A 12288-nucleotide genomic window follows, 5' to 3' on the forward strand; every position below is an offset into this window, starting at 1 on the left:
TTTTTTAATGGCATACTTCAATGGTTAGGCATTCTAAAATATTATCAAATTAGCAAATTATATTTTTTACCACTTGGTAGTTCAAGTTCTTAATCATGTACACAGCTATTCTAAATCAGTTCTTGTTGGTTCTGTTGATATAATTAAGTTCATACATTTATTATCAATATAATCAAATATCAATAATTATTATCAATAATCAATATCTTATAATCAAAATATTTTCCTTTTTTAGCATCTATCCATGTTTCTGAAATAGCGATCACTTTGAAGGGTTCTGTGAATTGTTTAAAAAAATACTTCACGTTGATGTAGTTTGCATAAAAGCTTCTGCTATTGAAATAATTAATCGAAAAAAATTGTACATGGATGTATTTCCTTCTCTGATTCTGGACTATTGTGATCTATGCTGCAGAAGGTTTTCAGTTCCATATATTCCTGTTCAGCAACCTTTTGTGTTGCTCTATGAATGTCAATAAGTGTAGATGAATGTGCACATAAATACAGATCTTCTAAACCCTTGGAGCATTGTAATTTTGTAGTTGAATGTCGATGTTTGCTTTCTGTTAGACTCCATTATCCTTTTTGTTGTTGTGGTTGATCTAAGTACTATTGCTTCTGGACATCCATTCAGTTTTATGTAAATTTTGCAGTTGGCGCTCCAGGTTCCCTAAATTTTCCTCTGCTTCCTCAAGTCGCATGCTTTCTGGGCAATATTGGCATTGCATTTAGTGAGGTGCTCGTTCATGTACACATTTGGACGCTTCAGTTTCTTTCCTTGTTACAGCAATGCCATTTTGGATTTCCTGTTGACAAGCTTCACCATGGTGACTGGCGTGTTATTGTTGCCTTTTCTATTCAGTGAAATGCACGCATCAGTGGTGTTAATATCAACATCAATTTCCTTTGATTGCAGAAAGTTGACCACTTGTTGCTCTGTTGAAACCGCATCCATGTCATCTGGTTCTCCTCTGTTGTCAACTGCTCTTGCATAGGATGGAGGATTGATGCGTAGCCCTACAATGATGACGTCATTCTGTCGTGTAAACGGATCCATTTCCTCTTTGATGTTTTCCAAAACACTTGATATTCCCCAGATTGGAGATATCGTCTTGTCTGGCATTGAGCTGTTGGAGCAAAGGTAGGTGGAATGCTGCTATCTCCATTTTTAATGTTCTCCACAGTACTGCTGTTGTCCCAATGGGCGTTGTCTTGCTTCTTATCATTCAACCGTTGACGCAATGTTCCATTCTCTTCTTTCAGCTTCTCCATCTCCCGTCTTAATGCTGTGTTGCCTTCATTGAGAATCTCAATTTTTTCTTTGAACTTTCACATTTTTATCATATCATCACAATATTCTTTTCTCTCTCTGACAATCTGTTCTTGAAAATTTCGATGTCTTTTTGTAATCTGTTCATTGAACTTGTTGAGATAGCTTTGTACCTCATTGACATTGCTTTGTAGAGTTCATATTAACGCGTTTAAGTCAGGCTCTATGTCTGGCGAGCCTGTATTATTTTGTTGACATCGTCTTATCATGCTCATGGTTACTTAGCAGGCAAGTGAAGCATTTGGTTTTATTAACTTCGGCGGCAAGCGGCAGCTCTAACGTGTTTTTCACGTACCTCTCACCAGCCAGAGCTGTGTCAGCCGTTCTTGTACATCACTTGTGTGGTCAGAAACGCTTAGAATGTGTCCAACTCCTTCGGTTTTTGGTTTACCTTTGGGTTGCTAGGCAACGGCTTTGAGCTAGCATTTAGCTAGTTAGCCCCTGGCTTTCGGCACCTTTGCGCTTGCTTTAGCGAATCTGTACCTCCCACTGGGCAGAGTTAAAGTCAAATATGTTAGCAAGCTATCCTTTAGCTATGATCACAATTAGTAGTCAGAAAAATACAGTTTTTAGTTAAAATGGTGGTGTCGGGAGCAGAATTATTCTAGTTTGTGTCCTTTCTTGGAAACAGGAAGTGATGCTGGTTAACAACATTATTCAACCCAGCGTGTGTTCCTACAGCATTCCTACAGTGTGTTCCACCGTGTCCCTGCACAATGTCCCGTGAGGGTCTTCCAGGAATATTGGACAGTACATGCGATTTTGTTCTTTTACAACCACAGCAGGAGTCTGGTTTTCGCATTGGCGGCAATTAGTCCAGTCTGTTCACGGTAAACGTTGGCCTATGCCAAGGCTGCCTTTTGTCAGCAGTTCTATTTATCGTTTCTAGGCACAACCGAGGTGTTTGGTGGCCTTAGAGTCCTTGCTATTTGCAGATGATGTGGTCTTAATGACCACATCAAGCTGTGACTTCAGGGTTTGTTCGGGCACTTCACAGCTGTGTGTGAAACTTCTGGAATTAGGCTAAGCACCTCCAAATCTGAGGCCATGGTTCTCATCTGGAAAAGTGTGGCTTGCACCCTTCGAGTTGGGAGTGAGGTCATGTCCCATTTGGAGGAGTTCAAGTATCTCGGGATCTTATTTATGAATGAAGGAAAACAGGACTGCCAGACTCGTCCCAGTATTTGCAGTAATGTGGTTGCTGCACCAGACCATCATTTGCCCGAAAGCAAAGCTCTCAATTTACCGATCGATCTACGTTCCTATCCTCACTTCTGTTCATGAGCTTTGGGTAGTGACTGAAAGAGCAAGGCTAGAGATACAGGCGACCCAAATGAGTTTCCTCCGCAGGGTGACTGGACTCACCCTAGGAGACAGGGTGAGAAACTCAGTTATCCTGGAGGAGCTTAGAGTGGAACGTCTGCTCTTTCGCATGGAGAGGAGCCAGTTGAGGTGGCTCGGCATCTTGTCTTGATACCACCTGGAGATGTGGAAGAAGTAGAACTAAGGCACACTGGAGAGATTATGTCTCCTAACTTGCCTGGGAACACCTCTTTGTCCCTTTGGTTTAATATGAATTGATTTACGTGGACCTCGACTTAAACAAGTTGAAAAACTTATTCGGGTGTTACCATTTAGTGGTCAATTGTACGGAATATGTACTGTACTGTGCAATCTACTAATAAAAGTTTCAATCAATCAAACCAGAAGAGATGGCTTAAGACTGAAAAGTGTGGGCTTCCTACTGAGGTTCTCGCGACCCGGACTTAAGTAAGCACAAGAAAACGAATTGATAGATAGCAATAATATTAATGGATTGGATTTAAATGGTGTTATTCTAAACACTCAATGCGCTTTACAGTGGGTGAATGGATGGATAGATGTTTTCCAAAATGTCAGGAACCCAACAAATGCAGTGGCCAACAACTCACCAGTTGATAGAAGGACACCTGTGGCCCCTGGTCATCAAACAGGTACCACCATGTGGCAGCAGTCACTGTTCCAAAACCCACGTATCCTAGGACATATGAAACAAATGCAGTTTTTAAAAAAAATTTAAGATATATTTAATCAAGGTAGATACTCTCTGTTCAGTTGTAATGAAGGAGCTGAACTATGATTTGACTTTAAAAAGTATTTTGCCTTAATACATAGATGCACCATGATGAGGATCCTGAAGGCCGATGGTGTCTCTCCCCACTTGCTCTGGGCAATAAAGACCATGTATGCAGGTACACGGGCCAAGGTGGGGACCCCAGAGGAGTGAGGAGTTTAACATTCTGGCTGGGGTAATACAGGTAGATACCCTAGCCCCCTTCCACTCTGTCATAGTCCTGGACTTCGCGCTCAGGCAGGCCATCAATGGGCGAAATTAGGATCTTGGCCTTACTTTAACACCAAGGACGTCAAGAGGGCACCCTGAAGTAGTCCTGACTGACCAAGATTACATATTCCTGCCCTCAAACGACATGGAGCTCTTAAACAGAGTGAAGTCGGACTGTGCCAAGGTCGGCCTTCAACTGAATGCCAAGAAAACTGAGGTTGTCACGTATAACATCCAAGTGGAACATCAGTCTCACACAACAACAGGAGGCATTGCTCTGAAGGAAGTCAATGACTTGAACTACCTGGGCTCACGGGACAACTCGACAGAACAACATCTAAAAGTGATGAAGGCACTTGCATGGAGGCCCCTGAATGGCATGGCCAGTGTATGGGAACTCCAACCTCCCCCGAGAAACCAAACTTAGCTTTGTCTACACGACGGTAGAATCTGTCCTCCTTTATGGCAGTGAATGCTGGACCCTAAAGCCAACGCTGCAGAAGGCTCTAGATGGATGCTACAACAGAATGTAACATTTAGTTGTCACCATCAACAAAGGTGCACATGTTACCAATTAGAATCTGCAAGCTGGAATATTCAAGGTGAGCAACAAAACAGCAGCCAAGAGGATGTGACTCACAGCACACTGCAAAAGACACAAGGAGCTGCCAACCAGCACATTGCTGCTGTGGGAACCAACACATCAGTCACAAGGATGTTCCACAATAACATTTATGGATGTACTTAAAGATGCAGGAGCGCAAAGTACCAACGAGCTGGCCCAATGTAAACAGAACCAGGATGACTAGAAACGACAAAAACGTCTTCAAACTGGACTTTTAAACAAACATACTTTTTTAATCAAAGTACTGTACGTGTATAGTAGCTATTCATTGAAGAATATAGGTACAATACATGTACTTCCCTTACATTAAGTCCACAAATGGTTTTTGATTTTAATAAAGTAAATACATGTGACTGAGATGTATTTTTATAACATGAAAGTTAATTATTGTTTCTTTTTTTTGTTATCCTCTTCTTGAGCATCCTGTATTAACATTGATGAGAGCATACAAAATAAATACTCCAGAATGCCTCACCTGCCATAAACCTCACAGCACGTCACTGAAAAATGAATAGATTCAAAAAGAAAATAGATGAAAAAGTGACTTACTGAAAATAATAACAATGAATTGGATTTATATATTGCTTTTCTAGACACACAACGCGCTTTACAATGAGAACCAAGAACCCATCATTCATACAGTCCACATTCACACATAATGGATGTAAGATACAGTTCTAGCCACAGCTGCCCTGGGGTAAGCTGACAGAAACATGGCTACCAATTTACATCTGCTTCAACCACCCCCAAACATACATCCACATTCATATCAATGTAGGTGAAGTGTCTTGCCTAAGGACACAATGACAGTGACAAGGATGGTGGAAGCTGTATTTGTACCAGGAAGAGCCAGGTTTTCTGGACGGCTGCTCTTCCATCTTATCCACGCCACCCAAAGGGGTAAACATTTAATAAATGTACTTGACTAACTGGTGGAAACTACACGTTTAAATATTGTAACCAAGGGTCTTATAAAAATGACCATTAAGGCACAGATAAAAGTCAGACAATTACCTCCAATGGCCAGGTAGCGGAGGAAAAGCCACCCCGAGATGAGAGGTTCTTTTGGATTACGTGGAGGTTTATCCATAATGTCTAAATCTGGAGGGTTGAAGCCCAGGGCGGTGGCAGGCAAGCCGTCAGTCACCAGGTTGACCCACAACAACTGGACAGGTATGAGGGCCTCTGGGAGACCCAGGATGGCCGTCAAGAAGATGCTGCAGAGGAACATGAGTTGTGGTTAGGGATGGGAATCGAAAACCGGTTGTTGTTCAGAACCGGTTCCCAGTGTATCAAATCCTTGGAATCGCTTGTCATTTCGTCGTGGTTCTCTTAACGGTTCCTCCGGGTGGGGATGACATCATTATGGCATTGTCGAGCAGAAAAAGCGGACCATTTCACCTAAAAAGACCTCAACAGCGCTATTTTCAATAATTCCAAGGTTGCTATTTCAATAAGAGGAGGACATACGAGCAATATGCTGAAACATTTGAACATACAGCATGCAATGAATGTCGCGTGTTTGAGCCGCGCCGATCTCATTTCAGGCAGCAGAAGTCATCTGACGTAAATACAACAGGTCCAAATACCGCCGATAATCTTAGCGCTATTGCCTGTTAAATTGAAATAAATGCCTTATCATTCTTCTTGTTTTAGTTTTCTGGTAGGTTGCAGCCGTAACTTAGAAGGTGCTTCTCATTTAGGCCATGTCCACACAAACACGGTGAGTTTCAAATATGCAGATCTGAGGTTAAAACGATCTCCATTCACATGAGTGTAATTTCCATCCATCCATTTTCTACCGCTTGTCACTTACGGGGTCACGGGGGATGCTGGAGCCTATCTCAGCTGCATTCGGGCGGAAGGCGGGGTACACCCTGGACAAGTCGCCACCTCATCGCAGGGCCAACACAGATAGACAGACAACATTCACACACTAGGGCCAATTTAGTGTTGCCAATCAACTTATCCCCGGGTGCATGTTTTTGGTGGTGGGAGGAAGCCAAAGTACCCGGAGGGAACCCACGCAGTCACGGGGAGAACATGCAAACTCCACACAGATAGATCCTAAGCGCAGGATCGAACCCAGGACCTTCGCATTGTGAGGCAGACACACTAACCCCTCTTCCACCGTAATTTCAAAACGGTCTATGTCTACACACAAACACATACACATGCTATCATGCACATTTTGTCCAATCAGAAGCCTGGAAAAAGCAGCAACAGCTGACTTGGTGGCATTACACCTCTGTTATTATAATGTTTATTTTGATATACCGTACTAGGCGTACATGGTCTTTAAAACCAGCTTGTACTTTCACAATTATTTTTTAGTGTTTAAAGCGACCTTACGCGACTGTGCCCCAACACTCATGGATTTATAACATGTTTATTCAGCAACATGGTGTTATATTACATGTACAGTGAAGTGTACATTGTTATTAGTTTTAATTTAGTGCAAAAGTTAACCCTTTTGCATTTTAAGGGATTTAAGCGCACGGATCTGTGTGTGCTGCTGCAAAACCTGTGGAATTATAAAACATTTAATCATTGATATAGTGATATATAACATGTGCATCCATCCATCCATCCAATGAAGTGTATATTGTCTTGAACATCAGTACACTCCAACAAGGAGGATGCTACATCATGTTTTTTTTAGTTGCTCGGTCGCTTTTTACGCGCGTGCCCGGCTCCATCTACACAAATGGAACCAACACAAGTTAACTTCATGATCTGTCGTTAAATAAGGACTAAACACATGAGCAAATGTTGCATATTTTTTATGACACAGAGCAAACATTTTTGCTGGTCAAAGTAGTCCCATCAGGTGGAGGTTTGACAGCGAACATATCCAAAACAGCTGGTTGTCTTTAGCGCCATCGGGGGCGTCGCAAAGCCCATTTTGATGTGTCTTTTTTATCAATAATGAGTGAAAATATCAGCATGTTTACGTTCTGACATACAGTAAGTCCTTTAGTAGTGTGTTTAAAGCCAGCAAGGCAGTGTTGTTGAGCTTTGAAAATGACAGCGCACAACAGTGACGTCATCATAGTACAAGTCTCTGTTTGTGCCGTGTACGCGCATATGCTGAGCGGAGAGTTTTGGAACTCTACACTTTGGCCAGCGTTTGCAAGTCTGCATTTTTAAGGACAAAAGTATGCGAATGCGTGTGGACAAGAGGCCGAAACGCAGAGATAAGTATGTGTTTATTAAGTATCCGTGTTCGTGTGGACATGGCCTTAGATGAGCATGAAGAGATATATATTCTGATCGGTTTGGAGGCGGCAGTAATGGCTCCAGTTCACGTCTGCCGCGAGTTTTCACCGCGGCAGGGAAGAGTACCAGAAACGACGAATGTCACTGAGAAGTGACTTAAGTTTGTGGTCAAAAGCTTCAAACTATTTGCCACATAGACGCTTCTTTGGAAGGTGAATGTTCAAATGTAGTCAGAGAAAAGTTGCATGTTTTCCTCCAACCAAATTTTCACCCCGTCATTATATTATAGAAGTGGAACTTATAAAATTAGAATATCGTGTAAAAGTCCATTAATGTCAGCAATTTAACTTCAAATGTGAAACTAATATGTGATTTTAACTAATTACATGCAACGTGACATAAGTCAAGCCTCTATTTAATACAACTTTGATTACATGGCTTACAGTTTAAAAAACAAAACAAAACAAAAAAAACAAATTTTCTGATATTTTCAATTTCAAGTTTTTATAAGCTCTAAGCAATAAACATCAACATTATATCAAAGGAAGGTTTGAAAAATCTCATGTTGCATGCCATGACCCTTGTCATTATATTAGTTTCGCCTTGTAAATCTAAACAAACCTTTTCACTGTATATCGCACGATATATTTTCTAGGTAGATGACAAAAACTCTTAAAAGTTTTAAAAATGTTACAAAAATGTTACATTCTTGTGTAATTTCCACATGCTGTATTGTTTTAAATCCTACAGATTATTATTATTTTTTAATATATTTTTAATCTATTTAGTTTGTTTCTATGCTATGTGCCTCTTAAGACCTCACTGTTGGCTTTTTAAATGCATGTTAGATCAAAACTAAACAAAGTTGATGCTAATCCATCATATTGTTCTTTTCTTCCCCAAATAAGGATGGATACGAGAACAGATAAAGAACCAAATCATTAAGCAGAATCGAAAGTGGAATCGGAACTGGAAAAATCTTATCAATTCTCATCCCTAGATTTGGGTGTCGACGTGAAGATGAGTGTGGTGTCCCAGTGTGTTCCTCACCATACCACCTCCCCCACGTTGGAAGAGATCAGATATCTGATGAACTGCTTCATGTTGTTGTAGATGGCTCTGCCCTCCTCCACAGCAGACACAATGGTGGAGAAGTTATCATCAGAAAGAACCATCTCTGATGCCGATTTGGCCACTGCTGTGCCAGAGCCCATGGCGATGCCGATTTCTGCTTTTTTCAGGGCGGGGGCGTCATTCACACCATCTCCAGTCTAGGATGTGAAAAGGTATTTATTGAACTATATAATTAATCAGTTGAACTAACGTAGACAGGTGTTCTGAATATTTTAATTGTGAGAGAGTGCATAATACACATCAAAATTCACATTCTAACACTTTTACATTATTCAATCATTCCACCTTCCTCATCTTCCCATCATTAAAACCCACACTTCTGAGACAGGGAGCAGCCGAGAGGATCGGCCATGACAGCTTTTGATAGCTGGGTCTTCGATCGCAGCTTCAGAGGTGGATTGAAACATGTCACGCCTCACCGACCTCTTGTCAGCTCATTCATAATTCATAATTCATGAATGGAGGAAAAATAAAAAGCACTTCTCTACCTTGCAACAGTCAAGAAGTCTATTGCTAAATAAAAACAAAAATGTAGCTTTTAAAACCTTCGACTTTGGCCAAAATGATGAACATGTGCTTCTCAACTTTTGAAAACGTACACAACTGAACTAGACAAAAGTTCTTGAGGGAAATTGTATTGTATTGTATGTAATGTATAATATAAATTGTGATGCATATTATATGTGATATAAAATAAATAAATAAATAATATATGCGATGTAAAATATTTCATGTACAGTTTATTATGTAATGTATAGTATAGTATGTAATGTATAGTACTGTATATTATGTGATGTATCGAATAGTATGTGGTGTATAGTATAGTATGTGTTGTATAGTATAATATGGGATGTATAGTGTGGTATGTAATCCACCCATCCATCTTCTTCCCCTTATCCGCTTAGCCTAAGCAGAGAAGCCCAGACTTCCCTCTCCCCAGTTACTTCGTCCAGCTCTTCCCGGGGGATCCTGAGGTGTTCCCATAGTCTCTCTACCGTGTCCTGGGTCTTCCCTGTGGTCTCCTTTGGGTCGAACTAAACAACTCCCCAGGGAGGTATTCTGACCAGATGCCTGAACCACCTTATCTGGCTCCTCTCGATATGGAGGAGCAGTGGCTTTACTCTGAGCTCCCCTCGAATAACAGAGCTTCTCACTCTATCTCTAAGGGAAAACCCTGCCACACGACTGAGGAAACTCATTTCGGCCGCTTGTACTTGTGATCTTTTCCTTTCGGTCATAACCCAAAGTTCATGACCAATGGTGTGGATAGGGACATAGAATGATAGGTAAATGGAGAGCTTTGCCTTCCGGCTTAGCTTTTTCACAACGATGGACCAATGCAAGGTCCACATCACTGCAGACGCCACACCGATTGGCCTGTCGATCTCACTATCCACAGCAAAGGCATAATCTTGCAGCCATCAAACCTGATCCCCTCAATGCTCTAACTGTGCCTAGAAATTCTGTCCACAAAACTTGTGAACAGAATGTTTGGCAAATAAGCACAAACCACAGTCAGGACCCTTCCTTCCAACGTACAGGCTCTAAACTGGAGGGCAACAAGTATTGCCACCATTGCCGGTCGAGTCTCACTGCTTTCAACGCCAGAGTGGAATTAGGTCCAACCCATCTTGAAAGAACTGGTTGCAAAGTCCTTGCAATACGTTGAGGTGAGTGCGACTTTATTTAGCCTGAACTTATCAACCTTGCACACAAGCGCAGGTTCCTCCCTCCCTAAAGAAGTGATATCGCACATATCAAGAGCTGAATTCTGCAGTTGAGGATAGGACGGCCAAGATCTCTGCTTGTGGTGTACATTAATTTACGTGATGTATGGCAATGTTCTTCATTATCCTCACCATGGCAGTAATTTCATCGAAGGACTGCAGGTATCCCACAATCTTTGACTTGTGAGCTGGTTCCACACGTGCAAAACATCTCGCATGTTTGACGGCTTCTTTCTGGGCATCTGGTGAGAGATCATCAAACTCGCGGCCGGTGTAGGCCTTCCCTTTCACGTCCTCCTTCTCACCAAAGATGCCGACGCGTCTGCAGATGGCCACCGCTGTACCTTTGTTGTCTCCTGTGATCATGATGACACGGATACCTGCCTTGTTGCACAGTTTCACCGAGCCTGTGACCTCCTTTCTGGGTGGGTCCAGCATACCCACACATCCAATGAATGTGAGGCCCAGCTGAGTGGAGACAACATGGGAAGATGATGAGTATAAACACACAGTAGTAGTATGCAGTGGTGACTCAGCAACACACAAATATGGGGCAATGCCCCTGCAGATGGCAGTTATGATTGAGACCTACAAACTCTGCCCAGCACCAAGTAACTGAGATATAGAATCCAAGTAATCGCATCAATGTGCATTCCTACTTCTAACAGCTAATAGTTTGAAAGTTTTGTAATGTCTAATAATTGTGTTGTGTGCTGGAAATACTAGTAAGTGTTAACTTACCTGTTCTGCCATTTTTCTTACACAGCTAAATCTCTCTTTAATTAACAATAAAGAAAATATGCTGAAGTTGTGTCAAACTACAGATACCTACCTCATACTCTATAAACTTGCTGGAATTCTCCAAGGCCATTTGTTCTTTAAGTGGTGGGTTGTCATGTGTGGCCAGGGCCAGGCAGCGCAGGGTGTCCCGCCCCGTGCTCCACTCACGGACCTTCAATAGGAGCTGGTCACGTAAGGCTGATGTCAGTGCCACCTTCCCAGTTCCCACCCGCAGGTATTGACAACGTTCGAGCACGCTCTCTGGAGCACCCTGGTGGACAAGACGGTAATTGACTCAACAGGAAAATACCAAAAAGACGTTAATACAGCATTTGAAATGACAAAATCTGTAATGGTATTATTCAAACATGCCTTAATGAACATCTTGGTCCCTGAGCCTGCTTTGACTGGTGTGCAGTACACTGACATGGACTTGCGGTCACGAGAGAACTCCAAGGTGAACTCTTTTTTCATTAGCTGCTTGATCACCTAAAAGAAGCGCAACAGAAAAATATCAGCAATGACCAACATAAAACTGAAAAAGAGCAGGTACTAATAGTAAGCGTATTGCAGGTGATTTACAGAAGACTGTGTACAAAAGTACAAAACTGGTGAAGACCGTCCTATTTAAATGAAGATTGTGTGTGTACTACCATAAAAGTACTCATTTACTTCATATTCATGACATCATGTGTTGTTTTGTTAGGGTTAGCACACAACTATAATTCATACCGCCTTTTCTGGCCTATTAAATGCTCCCCCAGAACCTACGTTTTAAGCATATCAAAAGTGTATTCTGGGACACGTCTGCAATAACTGTAATGGTGCTGGAATGATCTAAACACAAGAAAATGAATGTGGCAAGAGAATTTGTCATATAGGAGATATATCATTTTTGGTGTCTGCAGGCTCCAAATCAGACCTTCAATTATTTAATAGCTCAAAGAAGGAATTAGTGGACAGATCGAATAGTCTATGGCCCCGTTTACACTGCACACCAAATTTAACTTTTTTGCCCTAAAGTGACATGGATCAGATTTTTTTTGCTAGTGTAAACACTCCAAATCACTTAAAATCTGATGTTTTTGCATCAGATTCAGGCTACATCAGGAGGTAGTCTGAATCTGATCTTTTAAAATTTGACTTAAAG

General features: G+C 41.6%; 1 protein-coding gene and 1 long non-coding RNA gene across 5 annotated transcripts in view; one reads left to right on the plus strand and one right to left on the minus strand.

Moving 5' to 3' along the window:
- The window catches only part of atp2a3 (ATPase sarcoplasmic/endoplasmic reticulum Ca2+ transporting 3), a 140818-nt gene that overhangs the window by 18603 nt on the left and 109927 nt on the right, over positions 1 to 12288 (minus strand). For all 4 annotated transcript variants that reach the window (XM_061963122.1, XM_061963121.2, XM_061963120.2 and 1 more), the window contains 6 exons: positions 11511 to 11627; positions 11191 to 11409; positions 10491 to 10826; positions 8548 to 8768; positions 5293 to 5495; positions 3262 to 3347 (listed from right to left, as the gene is read on the minus strand). In XM_061963122.1, coding sequence (XP_061819106.1) covers positions 3262 to 3347; positions 5293 to 5495; positions 8548 to 8768; positions 10491 to 10826; positions 11191 to 11409; positions 11511 to 11627 — 1182 coding nt within the window. The remainder of the gene's footprint in view (positions 1 to 3261; positions 3348 to 5292; positions 5496 to 8547; positions 8769 to 10490; positions 10827 to 11190; positions 11410 to 11510; positions 11628 to 12288) is intronic.
- Positions 859 to 9320, plus strand: LOC133608005 (uncharacterized). Its single transcript, XR_009815476.1, has 3 exons — positions 859 to 1141; positions 8611 to 8783; positions 8960 to 9320. It is a non-coding gene; the product is annotated as an uncharacterized lncRNA (long non-coding RNA).

The sequence above is a fragment of the Nerophis lumbriciformis genome, linkage group LG09 (assembly GCF_033978685.3).
Source record: "Nerophis lumbriciformis linkage group LG09, RoL_Nlum_v2.1, whole genome shotgun sequence".
NCBI classification, from domain to species: Eukaryota; Metazoa; Chordata; class Actinopteri; order Syngnathiformes; family Syngnathidae; genus Nerophis; species Nerophis lumbriciformis.